At 46.8% G+C, this 16986-nt stretch overlaps 1 protein-coding gene and 1 pseudogene across 1 annotated transcript; both read left to right on the forward strand.

Annotated features, from left to right (window-relative positions):
* The first annotated feature begins 297 nt into the window (after positions 1–297).
* LOC109732614 (uncharacterized) lies at positions 298–2324 on the forward strand. Its single transcript, XM_073505047.1, has 3 exons — positions 298–1281; positions 1374–1735; positions 1807–2324. Exons 1-3 carry the CDS (start codon positions 453–455, stop codon positions 2044–2046), a joined length of 1431 nt encoding a protein of 476 aa, XP_073361148.1. The 5' UTR covers positions 298–452; the 3' UTR covers positions 2047–2324.
* An 11553-nt stretch (positions 2325–13877) lies between these two features.
* Positions 13878–16223, forward strand: LOC109732599 (uncharacterized; annotated as a pseudogene).
* The last annotated feature ends 763 nt before the right edge of the window (positions 16224–16986 follow it).

Here is a 16986-nt window from a genome sequence, read left to right on the forward strand (position 1 = left end):
TCAACTTGATTTTCATGTGATATTTTCTTAAAAACATGTCTGACAAGGTTCAAAACGTGATTTTCACTCTGCGAGGTCCAATACCTTAACTGCGAGAATAAAGAAAAGAACCATGCAGCGGTAGCAGACTGCAATGTCTAGTCCAATCAAACGACACATGACTTCTCTGTGACGCCCTGACAACCCGGCCGTGGCTCATCTGCGCTTCCACGAAACCATTGTTTACTCCTCTGCTTCCTCCGAATCTCCTTCCCATTCACCTACCTCTGCACGTATGGCAGCGAGCACGCACGCAGAGCACGTGGCTCATCTTCTCTTTCTCTTTCTACTTCGCCGACGCCCTCGACATCAGCGACGCCTCACCACCGCCCGGGCCTATCTACTGGCGCGAAAGGTACTCCCCATACCTGGTTCCTGTGTGGACTATCGAGTGAGCAGATAATAATTTACTGATGTGTTCTGAGCTAGGGATGGACTCCTCATCCACCGCCGTCGACATGAGCGACGCCGCCGCCACGGCTGCCATCTCGAGGACCGCCGCCTATCGGGTCACCTCGTCTCTCCGTACCCAGGACGCGGTCGACGCCCTGCGCGCAAAGCACGGCGTGCCGACGGCCTACACCGCGCGCCCCGCCGGCGACCGGCGCGCCTGCATGCCGCCGCCAGAGCGGGCCGTGTGCCTGTACGCGCACGCGTTGGAGGCCGGGGTGCGCTTCCCGCTGCACAGCTTCTTCTCCGAGGTGCTCACCCACTTCTGCCTCGCGCCGGGCCAGCTCACGCCCAGCGGGTGGCGCATCCTCGTCGGCTTCGTGGTGCTCTGCCACGACGCCGGCGTGCAGCAATCGGCGGGCGTGTTCTGCTACTTCTTCTCGCCGGTCGCATTCAAGCTCAAGTGTTGGTACGGCTTCCAAGCAAAGAACGACGACCGCAAGCTCTTTGTAGAGGAAAGCGACCAGAAGCTCTTCACTGGGCTTTCGGCATCGGACGAGGCGTGGAAGGGCAGGTTCTTCTTCCTGACATCGCCGGAGCCATGGCCGTGCCCCGTGCGTTGGGGCGAGCCGCCGTCGAAGTACAAGTACTCCCCCGTATGCGTCGATGATCCAGTGCTCACAAGCCAGCAAAAGAAGGCGGTGGCAAAGCTACTGGACGCACACCGCAGTGACCGCACCGCGGTTAATCTCCGGATTTACCTCTCTGATACCAAACTTTCAGCAGCTTTCTCTTCCAACCTCGCCTCACCACCACCACCCGGGCCTGCCCTTCGTTCTACTGGTGCCAAAGGTAAACTTGCTTCTGACACTCCCGATACATTAACATTGTTCCCCTATCAACTATCGAGTGAGCAGATAATTTACCGATGTGTTTTGAGCCAGAGATGGATTCATCAGCGGCGAAGGTGAAAACTGAGCCGGACGGCGACACACCGACGGTATCCCTGAAGAAAAGGAAACACGAGGAGGCCGCAATTGCAAAAGACAGCCTTTGCCGTTCTGAGCAGAGCACGCAGCATGCTGCCCATGGCTGCTCGGCCTCCGCGTCCGGCTTGGATGCCCCGCCAGGATTCAGCCCGGAGGCACGGCACTCGCCCGTGCCCGCCACACACGACGGCGACAGCGCCGACTGGGAGGCCTCGAGGAAGATGCTGGAGCGCATCACCACGCCGTCGTGGGAGAGTGAGTTCGCCGCGGCAAAGCCGTCCGATGTCGTCGCGTCGAGCTACTCAGCAATGATCCGGGTATGCTGCGACCAGATCGTTCATTGACAGTTGCATGTGATTTATCCGGTCACATTGTGTTTTATGCGCAGGCCGCGAACTGCGCGTCGTTCTCCTTCGGCTACGCACTGGAGCTGGAGAAGAAGCTGGCGGCGAGGGACGAAGATAATGCCGCTCTGCGGGTGCAGCTCGTAGAGCTGGAGAAGAAGCTGGCGACGCGGGACAAGGAGAATGCGGCTCTGCAGGTGCAGCTGGAGAGCGCTAAGGCCAAGCTTACCGCGGTGAAGCGCACAGTGGAGGCGGAGGTGAATGCCAAGACGACGACGGTGTAGCAGTTCCTGCGGTCCGAGAAGCATACGCCGAGGACATGAAGCCGCTCTCAGGATATACCCGCGCTTACTTTAGCTTGTGTCTACGGTTTAGTTTGTTCTTTTGTGCGTGCAAGTTCAGAAGTACTCCGACTCTCTGAACTGACTTGTTTTCACGGATTCAACGGACTGGGAATAGGTGGCAGTTTTTTATTGGAAATTAGGAGTGAGGCGGGGCCATCCCCATGAAAATCAGGGGGGAGAAGATTAATTAGTGTTGAGATAACTGTGAGTTGCCTGTATTCCTCCGTGCGTCTCAGATTATCGCTCTGAACTAGTACTATGCTACTTTTTTTTTTGGAACAAGTACTATGCTACTTTGGTTCTGTAATACCAAGCAGAAGTTTTGTTGAAACCCACCAAACGCCTTCACGGCATTACCGCGCCAGACGCACTGATGCCGGCCAGTCGATGCGGGTGTAATGGCCGTGCAACATCTACGTCGGTTTTTCTTCATGCGGCGTTTGATTGGGAGGGAGGCCGTGGTTGCGTCATGGGGAGGGAGGCTCCTGCTTGACGCGCCGGAGAGGCGGTGACGCCGGCTCCCCCTAGACACGGTAGAGAGGTGGCGACGCTAGCTCCACCTTATTGGCGCGGTGCACATGTGGTGAGGTCTAGCGCCGAACCGCGGTCTTTGAGCGACCGCTTGAGGAGGAGCTCCAGGTGTGCCTAGTACTTCCCCGTTGTGGCGGCACCCGCAAGGACGACGGCTGTGGCTGCTACTCCTTGTTGGAGGAGAGGATAATCTCCTTCAGGGCATGTTCGGTTAATCCCCTTGCCACAAGGATTGGGGAGGTTTGAGAAGGATTTTGAATTGCAAGGGATTTAATCCCTGCCAATCCCTTTCAAAATCCCTGTCAACCGAACAAGGCCTCATAGAGGATCTGACCACCGTGGAGAACGATGTCCCCGCAGAGCAACGGCGCCAGCGTCATGATCCAGACCCATAAGTTGATCCAGAGCCACCCGCCAACGCGGAGAACCAGGATAGAAGACGTGATGTGAACGACCCAGGAGCCGTGCTTAAATAGCTACGGCTAGGTGAGCAGACGGACCACCGACCAAAGTAGGCTTCTGAGCGGCGGCGACATCATTCAAGCGGTGCGGCCCACTCGTCCGGTCATGTCACTCTTACCGACATCAATGTTGTCGAGTCACGTCCGTTATGAAGCAGCTTGACCAGTAAGAATGCGCGACAACCCTTTCGCTCAAAGAGGGCTTTGGGTGGGATTGATCGACCAGTAACGTAAGTGAGAGACGTCAAGACTCCCACAGACCTTCCATGATTTGCGTCCGGTTTGCGGGAATTTGGGCACGTGGACGCACTGTGGACCGATGCAGCACCATGTTGGATGACTTACATCGTTCGAACACCTTGTTCCACACGTTTGCGTGTGTTTTGAGGATCCACGTTAAAAATACTCTAATATCTCATTTTGTTTACTCCCAACATTTTTGAACTGTTTGGTTCGCTAGATTCTTGGAACATTGAAATGAAATAAAAAAAGATTAATTGGATGATATGTCAGTAGTGTTTACTTTAGGCAATTACAACACTAGGTTAAATTTTTTCCAGAAATGTCCAATAATTATTCTTTGGATAATGGGTGCATCGCAACAATAGCATAGACACAAAGAAAATAAGACCCTAATATTTGGCTATCGTCAGCTGGGGGTTGCCTCCAGCAAATGATTTTTTTAGACAATCTAGCAAACGATTGGTTCGCTGGGGGAGCCACCCCCCCCCCCCCCCCCCCCCCCTCCCACGGAACATTTCACCCTAGTTTGGACCCTGCCTCCTGCGTGACCTTGTGTTTGGACCAGACCCCCAGTTCAGCCTTCTAAAAGATGCCATCAAGAAAAAAGACCTTAAAATTGCCATGAACTAACATATAAAAAAATGTAAAATTACTATATAAAAATATTCCATCACTCTAATTTTAAAAATATATAAAAATGAGTATGATTAAAAAAGTTGTATGAACTATACAGATAAAAAAAATGTCATGCTAAGACTTTAAAAACTGTCATTCCTCGGGATAAAAATATCATCTCTTAATATAAAATTTTCAGCTCTTCATAATAAAAATTCCATCTCTTAATAATAATATTTCCATCTCTTAATATAAAAGCGCCATCCCTTAATAATAAAAAATTACATATCTTAATAATTAAAAATTCCATGTCTTTATAATTAAAAACTCCATCTCTTAATATAAAATGCCATCTCTTATATAATAAAAAATGCCATCTCATAATATAAAAATGCCATCTCTTAAGAAGAAAAAAATTCAATTTATTAAAATATGTCATCTCTTAGTACAAAAACTGCCATCTCTTAAATAAATAAAATGCCATCTCTTAATAAATAAAAATGCCATCTCTTAAAAAATGTCATGTAACATACTTTGAAAGTTTGTAAACTACCATGTTGATTTTTCCTATAAAAAATGTCATCTGATAAAAAAAGGGAATAGGGTGTCGTGGGAACGGATCTGACAGTAGAGTATGGGGGTACGTAGGAGAGGGCAGAGTCCTAGCTACGGTGAAGTTGTACACGCGGATTTACGAGTTCAGGCCCCTCTCGGAGGAGGTAAAATCCCGACATCTCGGTGCTGCGGGAGCTCTGTTGATTGGAGGAGTTACAGGGGGTGCGAACGCTTGTGCCAGAGGGGAGGGGTGGCTTATATAGAGTGCGTCGATCCCTCGCAGCCCACAGTTACACAGGGTTCAATGAGAGTTAAGTCCTGAACGTTACTGGTAACGCCCGTATTAAATGGTCTTTATGACAACGGAGGGAATGCCTGACCGTTGCCATCCTGGGGTGACTCTAGGTATTCTGTACTCCGAGTGGATTCTTGTATGGTCGGGTGAAATAGCTATGGTCAAGTGGAATTGGGATATCCGAGTAGAATCTTCTGTCGAGTGGATTGTACGTCATGAGGACTTCAGTCGATATCTTCTGTTGAACCTTATAAGCCTTGGACTCTTGTGTAGTGTCCTTGGGTAGGGTGTCTAGGTTAGGCCTAAGACCCTATCCTAGGTACATGTCATTGTCACAGGGGTCGGGGCAGGGGGGCTAGAATTCGAACCCAGGTAACCCTTTGTGAAGGGGTGCGCCGCTAGCCAAGATCTAGTACTTTGACTATGTGGTTCGCTGGCATTTCCCTTATAGTGAACAAGTTTGGGATTCCAACGTGGCCACGATCCTATGCCAAGATTCGTGCAAACGAAATCTATGGGAGATAGGGGGAGGGGTGTTGCGAAATCCCTCCTAGCCAACGGTCGCCAAGTACATTTCCGAAGAAAATGATGTAAAAAACAAAAATGCTAAATCGCGCCGTCAACGATGTGTGATTTCACAGCGACCCCTCAATCTGCCATCGGTTTCGTTTGCGCGAATCTTGGCGCAGATCGGAGCCACATACAATTTTAAAGTGTTCGTTGTGTGGTAAATGTGAGCGAACGTATTAGAGAGATCAAAACACTACAGCACAACGCAGTGGCTGTTGACACGCCGTCGCACCCAGGAGCCCCCCATTTTGCAGCAGATGGCATCTTTTGTAGGAAATTTTTACATGGTAGTTTATAAATTTTTTGAACTACGTCACATGGCATATTTCAAATTAAGAGATGAAACTTTTTATTTATTAGGAGATGGAATTTTTCATTTAGTTAAGAGATGGTGTTTTAATATTAAAAGATGGCATTTTTATTATCAAGGGATGGCATTTTATATTAAGAGAGGGCATTTTTTATATTAATGGATGGTCTTTCGCTTATTAAAAGATGACATATTTCTAAAAAATTGTATAAAATGACATTTTTTAAGAGATTTTTATTAAGAGATGGCATTTTTCTAATTTTTAAGAGATGGCATTTTATATTAAGAGATGATATTTTTTATTATTAAGAGATGTCATTTTTGGTACATGGCATTTTTTTAATAACATGGCATTTTTATATGTAAAACAACTAAATCGGCCTTTTGGGCTCAATGGGGGGTCGCCCCGGCCTGCCACCCATCGAACTGTTGAAAACGGTCGCTCGGAGCTCCTCCCCAGGGGAATGAGCGAACTGTCACCAGATAAGGGCGCAAAAGAGCCATGTTCTCAAAATAATGTTATAAAAAATAAAATTGAGGACAAAAATTGTACTGTATTGAAACCCTAGATTTAACTGAAATTTTGCATTGAAGAGGCCCTTGTGGGAGAATTTATATATAATATGGAAGTATTTAAAAACAAGCACACAACTAAAGTATCCCCCCTGATTATTTATTGAATTTGTAATGTACTTCACCACCAAAGGGCTTGGGAGGAAGAAGATGAACTGCTCCGGGCGCTATGGGATGAGTGGTGGACATGCAAAAAAACCACGTACGACCAAGTATTTATACAGCCGCGAGAAAACCGCATGACATGCGTCAAAAAAGGAGGTCGTGGCGTCAATTCAGCGCGAGAATCCATACGATCAGCATTTAAAACACACTATACCGCAAGGCGTCACTCTGGCTTTCTGTCAGTCGGCGCACGGAACCCAAAGAGTCTTCCCGCGCGAGTGGTCAGACGAAAGCTTGTCAGACACACAAAAGATCCAGATGTGATGATTCACGAAGATCTATAATGATAACTGCTGACGACCGACCTTCTAGTCAGCTAAGGCTGGCCATGGTGGGTAACATAAGTAGTATCATGCACTTGGAACTCACAAACATGCTTATATGGCAGGCAATTAAAGAAAGAGAGAGATGGTTATAGTAACATAGGTAGATACCGTAACATAATAAATGTGATGCTACTATATGTCATGCATGGCAATAAAATGAGACCACCTATGATACTAATCTTTGATACTTTGCACTATAGAGGTAGTAACATAGACTAGTAACATATGCATGTTACTAGTCTAAGTTACTCCCCACTATGACCAGCCTAAGGATCCACCTTCCAGCAGGTTGATGATCCACCTTCCAATTGGCTGATGCTCACTTTCTAGTTGGCTGAGAACTACAAAGTAAATCGACCGGGAGGGTCCACCCCAAGTTGAACAATCCATGCCCAAGGCATGATGACTAGCCGAGTGCGCGAAGAAAACCAAGTGAACCGACGGTCATCGCAGATCCGGTCTGCTTGAGAGCAAGGAGCTCTTGAGATATTGGCACGAGTCAGATTCCCTCCCGGGGAAACCGAATATCCAGCTGTGCAGACTTGGTTCCGCAGAAAGGCTTCCAGCGGGCATTCCTCTCGAAGGATATTGACCGGTGACACTTGACCCGATCAACCCCACACGCCTCAGACGACCACTCGGAGTTTGATGATATACCCACAGTCGAGCCACGAGCCCTTCTCTCCAGAAGAGATTGAAAAATGGGTATCATCGAGTCTTCTTCCTAGTTGCTCACTTTTTCACCCTCCGCGGGCATGAACAAACTGAGTCCGCTAATGTCTCTCAGTTGAACCTCAAGCCCGTCGAGCAGTTGGACATCTTGCTCGGCGGAGGCACATGGACGTTCTCCAGTGAGACCTTGACCAACTCGGGGGCTACTGTCGGGGTTACAAATACGGGGTAGGCCCAAAAACACGAATGGCACACCATAGGCTTATGACTCATATAAGATACATCCCAAAAGGCAATGGGCCAAGGGGCTTCGCCATCGGCCGATCAAGGACAAGGAGGGTGGCTCAAAATTGCGCTAAGTCCCAACAGTTGGATGTCGAACCTGTTGACTATCGTTAACCAATACTCGGTTGAAGACGAGGGGAACAGTCGATCGCTACCTAGGATACCTCTCGACCACGATGTCTTAATGACAACAAACGGTGGTATAATCCAGTTAAATACGGCAGTCACCGGTAGTAAATACCATGAAATAGTTGGCCACACCTGAGGCCATGAATAGCATTAATACCGGCTCATTATGTACCCCTATCTGGCGCACTCTATATAAGCCAGGAGGGATGCCTCGGACTGAGGGTTGAACATCCACACTTTGTACCTTACGCCAAGAGTTAAGTGTACCACACGAGTTGGGTATTACCTCCACCGCAGAGGGCCTGAACCTATATACTTGAGCGTAGTCCAAATCACACCGTTCGCTAAATACGATTGCCTCTACATTCCTACCCCCCCCCCCCCCTTCCTAGAAATGTGAGGATTATATCCACGACACATATTCATTACGAAATTTTCTTCCCACTTATGCAATAATCTGTAGAGCCAATTAACGAAAATTGTCATGTCGGTTCTTCTTTGTTATTTTGAAACTATGTAAATTTGCCATGTCCCAATTACAAATTCCAAAAGTTCAAATGTTTTTACAGAATATTATTTCTTAATTTTGCCGTGTGCACTTCAATTTTTACGTACCATGGCGATTTTAACAACTAGTCGATGAGAATTTTAATAACTAGACCATGGTACGTTTATTGTAGGTACCATGGAAATTTTATTTTTAAAATAGTGGCAATTTTTTATTAATTAGTCAAGTTAGTTTTATTGTTGTTAGCATGGCAATTTTTCTGATTAAATCATGGAATAATAATAATATATTATTCCCATAATAACATAAATGTCATGGAAATATGTAATTGTCACACGATAACGTTTACGTGTTACACTTGTCTCACGTGTCCATGGAAAATTCCGAAATTTGCCATCCTTTTAAAGAGTTATTAATCCCCTAACTTTTCCATCCCCTTTCTTAAAAGAACAAATTTTATCATTTTGCCTTGTCCTTGTTACAAATTGTTTGAAATTTGAATTCTATTAAGAAAGCATTTTTCCTTATTCTCCCATGTGCAACTTAAATATAGGTACTATGGATATTTCAATAGTTACACCATGTTTACTTATTAGACCACAGAAAAAAATAAAATTTTCATGTGCAATTTTAATCATAGGTACCAAGGCAAGTTTCTTAGTTAGACCATGTTAGTTTTATTTAGTGGTAGCACAATAAATTTTTCTTTAGACCTTGGCACTTTTATTAATTAGACCATGATTTTTTATATGTTTAACTATGTTAGTTTTTGTTGGTAGCATGGCAATTTTGACTTGTTTATGACTAATACCCATTGTACAACATGCAATGTAATCACAACTTTGCCATGGAAACTAAATACATGTTAACATGATAATTTTAAAATGGTTTTTACATATAAACTTAAGATGCAATTTTGAATCATCTTAGAAGCATAGCACATTTTTGAAAGCATAACCAATTGATAGTTTTTCGTAGCACAGTCTTGGAGCATGTCAAACTTTTTAAAAAATATAAATACTCTGAATATGTGCTAGTTTAATCACTTGGAAGATTGTGAACATTTTTGTTTGCTACAGTTTGTGGCTATTTCCTAGACATTCAAATTACATGGTTTTTGTTAGTAGCCATGTCATATATATGAACTTTTCAAATCCATATCTACGTGGTTGTTTTTATTTCCAAAAAGATTTCAATTTATCAGTTTGCCTTTTTAATCTGTGTTTGAATTGATAGTTATTAAGACCTAGGCTTTTGTGTGCGTAAGGTGGGCCACTTTTTTTTCATGTTACGTTTGTTTAGTGATATGGTTGCTCGTGAAAGGGATTTGCGCTGAGTGTTCTCCTATCAAAGGTTATGGGCCTGTTTGGATGAGGCCACACAGACATCTCACACAACAATTTCAGCCTAAGGCTTGAGAAATCTGACGCCTGATATTCCTGCCTGACTCAGGCAGGTGTTTCCAAAAAAACAAATGATAAGTGCCACACGTGTGGCATGAAGCAATATGGTCCACACGCCCCTATTACCATCCATTTTGTCACATCAAATAGATGACATCAGCAAAAACTTTTATTTTTTCAGACTTAAAAGGTTTTATCTTTTAAATAAAAAATCCAATTAAAATTCGTCTCGACGAGCTCTTCAAAACTAGGTCCCATATTGATATATTTCAACGACTTTTTTAGGGCCAAAAGTTGCCATGATGATACACTGAAGTTGCCATAGTTTATACACTAAAGTTGCCATGATGATACACTGAAGTTGCCATAGTTTTTACACTAAAGTTGCCATGATATGTTTCATATATATTTTTCTTCTGGATTTAAACCTACCATTGCATTTCAGCTACTTTTCACGGCAAATTTTATTAAATTGACCATGGCAGTTTTAGTAATTAACCATGGCTAATTGAATTCATGGATCATGGCAATTTTTAGTAATTCATCATGGCAAATTTAGTTTGTCGATCATGGCAATTTTAGTTTATAGATCATGGCAATTCTAGAATTTTGACCATGGAAACTATTTTTTGTATGAACCATGACAAATTTTAGTGCATGTATCATGGCAAATTTAAGTAACTAGACAATACCCCGCGCGTTGATGCCGGAATACATTACAATATATTTCGAGTGAGTTGATTGTATGGAACATAAATAGTTGAATTAATAATACAGAACTAAATCTAGAAGTACACATTACATATTGTATTTGATTGTTGTTTAGTTGATTTTTTTGGAATATAAGTGGCATAATATAATCGAGAACTTTGGTGAGGTGACATGTTTGATAAGGTGGGTCTTTGATGCGGTGGCATGAGAATAATTGATAATGGAAAACTTTTTATCATGCATGTTGTGGTGGGTCTTTGATGAGGTGGCATGTGCGCATTTTAAGACAATAGAGATAGTCGAGATAAACTATTTAGGTATTTAGGAATCACCATGGCAATTTCAGTTTCTCCTTCATGGCAAATTTGAGACATTCACCATGCATTTTTAAAGTAATTGACAAAGGATATTTCTAAATTATGAACCATGTTAAAATTATTCCATGGATCATGACAAATTTTAGTAATCCGTCATGGCAAGCTTAGTTTCTTAATTCCCTTTTTGTAACATGTCAAAATTTACTTTCAACGTAGAAGAAAAAGCAGTTGAAATATATCATGGCAACTTCAGTGTTAACGCCATGACAATTTATGTGCAATACGCATGACAACTTTTAACCCCCCAAAAAATCGTCAAAACATATCAATATAGGATCTAGTTTTGTAGATCTCGTCGCGACGGATTTATTGATGAAAATTGGCTTTAATCGAATTTTAATTTAAGAGATAAAACATTTTAAAAGCTGAAAACCCAAAAAATTCGTGTTGACATCATCAGTTTCGTCATCTGTGCATGCGTGCGGTGACGTGGTGTGATATGTGGTGATGTGGCATTTGGTCCAAGTTGCTTCGTGACACACGTGTAATACTTATCAGGATAAAAAAAGACTCAGGTAGGTTTCTTATCTTAAAAAACAAACCAAACTGCCTCTATGTTCAATTGGGGTTACTCTGAGATTGAACGATTCGTTCGCTGGGTTTCCCAGATCAAACGCTCTGGGGATATCCAGGTCCTAATTCAAACGTCAACATGATGCTCTTTTGAGAAAGAGTCCAATTCTGCTAAGAGCATCTTAGCAAACCCCTTAAAACCGCGACCATTATAAGCGTGATAAGGGTCGAGAAAATTGCGTTTTAAGGGTCGAAATCGGCTACGGCGGAACATAGCCCGCAAACCCGAGCGGTAAAAGAGAATATCCGGGTTTCCGGGCTCTGTTCCGCGCGCTTCCAATTTCGGCCCTCAAACCGTAAAAGCGCACAAATGAACTGACTGCGAATTTGAACAAGTAAAACATATATGCCCAGGATTCAAACATGATCTTGCCACCACCACACAGTTTTGGCGGCATTTAAACATAGTTTTTGCGCCACAACCGAAAAAAAGTTGCATCCGTCATCATTGGCACAACCCAAAAGACGCATCCATCATCATCTTCACCGCCACCATTGCCACCACCGCTTGCAGAACCACTATGCTCACTGAACCTTGGCACCACATGGCCTATTCCGACTAGCCTCCTTCTCTCCAAGATCTCCAACCTTGCCATGTCATTCCATTCTTTGGTGACCTCGTCCATCTCATTTCGGTTCACCATCATGATCTTGTTCTCCCCTTGAAGAAGTTTGGCCATGGCTTTGTCCTCCTCGGCCTTGGATCTTCTCTCCTCAATGGCGGCCTTGCGGTCGGTCCCCTCCTTGCGTAGTTGCCACTTCTCTTGCTTCTCTTGAGCTTTCTTCTCGACCAACTTTTTTGCCTCCAATGTCTTGATCACCAATATCTCATTGGACTTGACCATATCATCTAGCTTCTCCCGCAAGCTTGATGCCTCCGTTTCCTTCTTGATCTTGTCTTTGGCCTTCTTGTTTCTATCAGGCTTGTTCTTGTTTCTTGGGCCATCATCGTCATCATCATCATCATCATCATCATCATCCTCGTCGTCGTCGTCGTCATCCATCTTGGTGAGTGCACCTCTCTTCGGTGGGGATTCTTTGTCAATCACCTTCCACTTCTCGCTATCTTTGAGAAGTTCCCAACAATGCTCTAGTTGAAATGCCTTCTTGCATGAAGCTTCCATGTCCTTGTATCTTTCTTGCGCAATTTTGTCCTTAAAAATGGAAACAATGTCAAATTATGCAACCGCCCTGAGTTGCACAAAAGATTTGCGCTACTTGGGACATGAAAACGAACTCACATAGCCGGCTTCGACGACACCACTTGGAGGTGCATTGCGGACTTGCGTCAAGCAAGCAGCCCAACGGCTACAAATCGACTTGATCAAGGCCTAACGACCTTGAAGAGACCGAAAGGTGAGTGCGTCCGGTTGGGATACTTTGCCATCATGCAGAAGAATTGATCCTCGATCCTTTGCCATACCGCTTTGCAGTTTGGTTGGTGCCGGTGCGCGCATCAAGAGACACCGACTCTCAAGCCTTGATCAAAACTTTATCTTCCAATGGAGTGTAGTTCTTCGATCTTGCGCGTTTTGCTTGCACTTCGTCGTACACCCACTCGTCAACCTCCTCCACATCATCTTCTTCCCCGTGACCGTGCACAGCACCATCCATCTCGTTGTAACTGAAGTCACCGATTGGGGTGTGATCGATGTCGACGGTGTTGTCGTCCAACATTTGCACGAAGTCGATAGTCGCATCATGCATACGGCGCTACAATTGCACTCGACAAGTCACGTACAAGCAGAATGAACCAAAATGAAAGAAGTGACGGAAACCGAAGAGTCATACCTTGCTCCCATTCCATCGAACACCTCGGGGGTGGCAGCAACGCCATCGGCGGGCATCCTCGGGGCAGCTCTAGCCGGAGCAATCGGGGGAGGTGTTGGCGGGGTAGCTCGTCCCGCGAGCTTCCTGCATTTCATACCGGAGGCCTTCACTTTCTTCGCCGGCAGATGCCTGACCGATTCACATCGCAGACGGCGGGGCAGGCGGGCGCGAGTGCCTTCCCGGCGGGGCCCGCGAGAGCGCCGCCCTGGATGATGACGTTGCCCTGCCGCTTGCGGGGTGGCGCGATGCAACCTTGAACGACGAAGGGCGCGGCATGGCCGCTAACGAGATCTGCCCAAGGGGGTGTCGCGTGGATGGCGGCCGCGGTGACGGATGACGACTGAGAGGCTTCCATGGCGGCGGAGGACGCCGGCGAAGGTGCTCCTGGACGAGTGGATAGAGGTGGTTGGCGGCGGAGGGAAAGGAATCGGGAAGAGCCGCGTGGAAATGTCCCTCCCGCCAAAACTCGCAGCTGACAGGGGTCGAGCTCGAGTCAGCCTCCCGCCCCCTGAATCTAAAGGTTGAGGGCCGAGTTTTTCGTGCCCCGCAAATTTTTTTTTACAGTCCACGGGTCGATACAAGGTCTGGTCGCGGTTTTTTCCACCTAAAACCGTAAACGAGCGGTTATTTTGCAGGTCGACGCGTTTTAAAGGGTCTGCTAGAGATGCTCTAAACTTTGCATAATAGATTATTTTGTGCTAAAGTTTGATTCCAGGGCCAAATGTGTAATTTTGCCTCCGTGTATATCTGTGAAGTACCGAAGTCCAATCACTTAGGGGGTGTTTGGTTCAGAAGTCCTAGGACTTTTTCTAGTCTCAGAGACTAATTAAAAAAGACTCGACTAATTAAAAAAGACTCTTTAGTAGAGTCTTTTTCTAGTCCCTGTAGCAAAAGTCCCTCCCGTTTGGTTTTAGGGACTTTTTCTAGTCTATGAGACTAAAAAGTCCGTGAAAAACACCCCCTTAATTGCGCGAATTGAAAAAGAATCGTGCAGCGGTAGCCAGCAGAGAGCAGACTGTGGTGTCGAGTCCAATGAGACGACAAAAGATTTCTGCTCGACGCCTCGGGAACCCGGCCACCATTACTTGACTCTTCTCTCCAAACCGGCTCCCAATCCTACCTCTGCACAGCTCAGCGAGGCAGCGAGCGCGAGCGAATAGCGCCTGTTGCGCCGACGCGATGCCTTCCACCAATCCCCCCTCCTCCTCATCCGCCGGCGACATCAGCGACGCCGCCGCCGCGGCCGCCCTCTCGAGGCCCGCCGCCTATCGGGTCACCTCGTCCCTCCTTACCCAGGACGCGGTCGACGCCCTGTGCAGGAAGCACGGCGTGCCGACCGCCTACACCGCGCGCCCCGCTGGCGACCGGCGCGGCTTCACCCCACCTCCAGAGCGGGGCGTGTGCCTGTACGCGCACGCTCTGGAGGCCGGGGTGCGCCTTCCGCTGCACAGCTTCTTCTCCAAGGTGCTCACCCACTTCAACCTCGCGCCAGGCTAGCTCGTGCATAGCGGGTGGCGCGTCCTTGTGGGGTTCGTGGTGTTCTGCCACGACGCCGGCGTGAAGCCATTGACCACCGTATTCCGCTACTTTTTCTCGCTGGTCAAACACAAGTCCAGGTGCTGGTACGGCTTCCGAGCAGAGCACGGCGACCGCGAGCTCTTTACTGGGTATTGTCTGGAATCCGACGAGGCGTGGAAGGGCAGGTTCATCTTCCTGACATCGCCGGAGTCATGGCCTTGCCCCGTGCTTTGGGGCGAGCCGCCGGCGAAGTACAGGTTCTCCAGCAGCGTCCCTGAGCGATTGCTCACAAGCCAGCAAAAGAAAATGGCGGCAAAGCTACTGGGCGCACACAGCAGCGCGGTTGATCTGCGGACTTACCCCTCTGATACCAAACTTGCAGAGGTTTTCTCTTCCAACATCGCCTCACCACCGCCTGGGCCTGCCCTCGATTCTACTGGCGCCAAAGGTAAACTCGCTTCTGAAACTCCTGATACCTGGTTCATGTATCGACTATCGAGTGAGCTGATAAGTTACTGATGTGTGTTGAGCCAGGCATGGATTCATCCGCGGTAATGGTGAAACCTGAGCCGGACGGCGACGCACCGACGGTGTCCCTGAAAAAGAGGAAACACGAGGAGGCAGCCATTGCAAAAGACGGTGTCCCTGAGCACAGCACGCCCCATGCTGCCCATGGCTGCTCGGCCTCCGCGTCCGGCTTGGTTGCCCCGCCAGGTTTCGGCCCGAAGGCACGGCACATGCCCGTGCCCGACACACACGACGGCGACAGCGCCGACTGGGAGGCCGCGAAGAAGATGCTAGAGTGCATCACCACGCCGTCGCGGGAGTGTGAGTTCGCCGCGGCAAAGCCGTCCGATGTCGTTGCGTCGAGCTACTCCGCAATGCTCCAGGTATATGCCGCGACCAAATCGTCCATCGGTAGTTGCATGTGATTTATCCAGTCAGATTGTGTTTTACGTGTACCTCGAGCACGTGCAGGCCGCGAACTACGCGTCATTCTCCTTCGGCTACGCACTGGAGCTGGAGAAGAAGCTGGCTGCGCGGGACAAAGAGAATGCTGCTCTGCGATTGCAGCTGGAGAGCGCCAAGGCCGAGCTGACCGCGGTGAAGCGCGCAGCGGAGGGGGAGGTGAAGGCCAAGACGACGGCGATGTAGAAGTGCGCCGCTCTCAGGATATGGCCGCGCCTCGACGCCGCCCGACTCGTCGTCCCCCTTGATTTAGCTTGTCTCTACTCTCTACGGTTTGGTTGTTCTTTTCTGCCTCTCGTCCACTTCAGGGATTTAGCATCTCTTTAGAAGTACGACTCTCTGAAGTCTGAACTCTGCGCTATTTTGGTTATGTAATGGGAAGGACAAGGCATTGTCATTGGCGAAGCCACACTTGACCTGTGAGGTCAATTGACTACACAGATTTTTGTAAATACATCATACAACAAGTAGAAATCAGGCAACAAAATCTTATAAATTCACACATTTGACTACACAACACCCAATTGACTACACATGATATGATTCCTCTAGTCCCCCTTGATTTAGCTTGTCTCTACGGAGGTGAAGCCCAAGTTAAACCCACCGAAGAATTTGCAGCCACTGTAGGCACCTCCAACGCCGGCTCGTAAAACAGACACCAGTGATGAATCGTTAGAAACAGGGCTGAGCTAAGACTTCCTACAAAATGGAGCTTGATCGGTAGCTTCGGTCTCCCTGACCAAAATTAAGTTACCAACATGAAATGATATTTTCAAATCCAAATTAAATTACCAACTTGAAATGACATTTTAAACCTAAATTGTGTTACCAACATGAAATGACATTTTAAACCTCACTTCCTGTTTGTATTGGAAAGAATGGAAGATGATTGTATTCCTCCTAGAAAATAATACAAGAAGTCAAAATAAAAACGAAGAACATTCGTCAATATCAAGCTGGTCCATTTTACAGGACACAGATCCCCTGACGTGGCTAATCCTGCCTTACCCTGCCTTTGGGTCGCTGACAAGTAGGCCCCATGCATGACGGGACCCATATGTCAGTGTCTCAATGGCAGGTTAGCCAAAGTCAGGGGATCCTCGTCCCATTTTACAAGGGATCCCCTACTTTGCATCTCGAAGACCACATGGTCTAGAGCAAGAGCGATCATTTCACATACATAATCTCTGCATGCAATACAAACAAAAGTTAAACTAGACGGACAGATATCATGCCAGCACCACAAAATTCATGCAAATGG

This window comes from Aegilops tauschii, chromosome 7 (genome assembly GCF_002575655.3).
Source record: "Aegilops tauschii subsp. strangulata cultivar AL8/78 chromosome 7, Aet v6.0, whole genome shotgun sequence".
NCBI classification, from domain to species: domain Eukaryota; kingdom Viridiplantae; phylum Streptophyta; class Magnoliopsida; order Poales; family Poaceae; genus Aegilops; species Aegilops tauschii.

Bases quoted from the DNA above. Each gene is read 5' to 3' on its own strand.
- LOC109732614 (XM_073505047.1), top strand. From the start codon at position 453: ATGTGTTCTGAGCTAGGGATGGACTCCTCATCCACCGCCGTCGACATG. The intron at 1,282-1,373 runs GTAAACTTGCTT...GTTTTGAGCCAG, and splicing joins TCGTTCTACTGGTGCCAAAG to AGATGGATTCATCAGCGGCG. The intron at 1,736-1,806 runs GTATGCTGCGAC...TTTTATGCGCAG, and splicing joins GCTACTCAGCAATGATCCGG to GCCGCGAACTGCGCGTCGTT.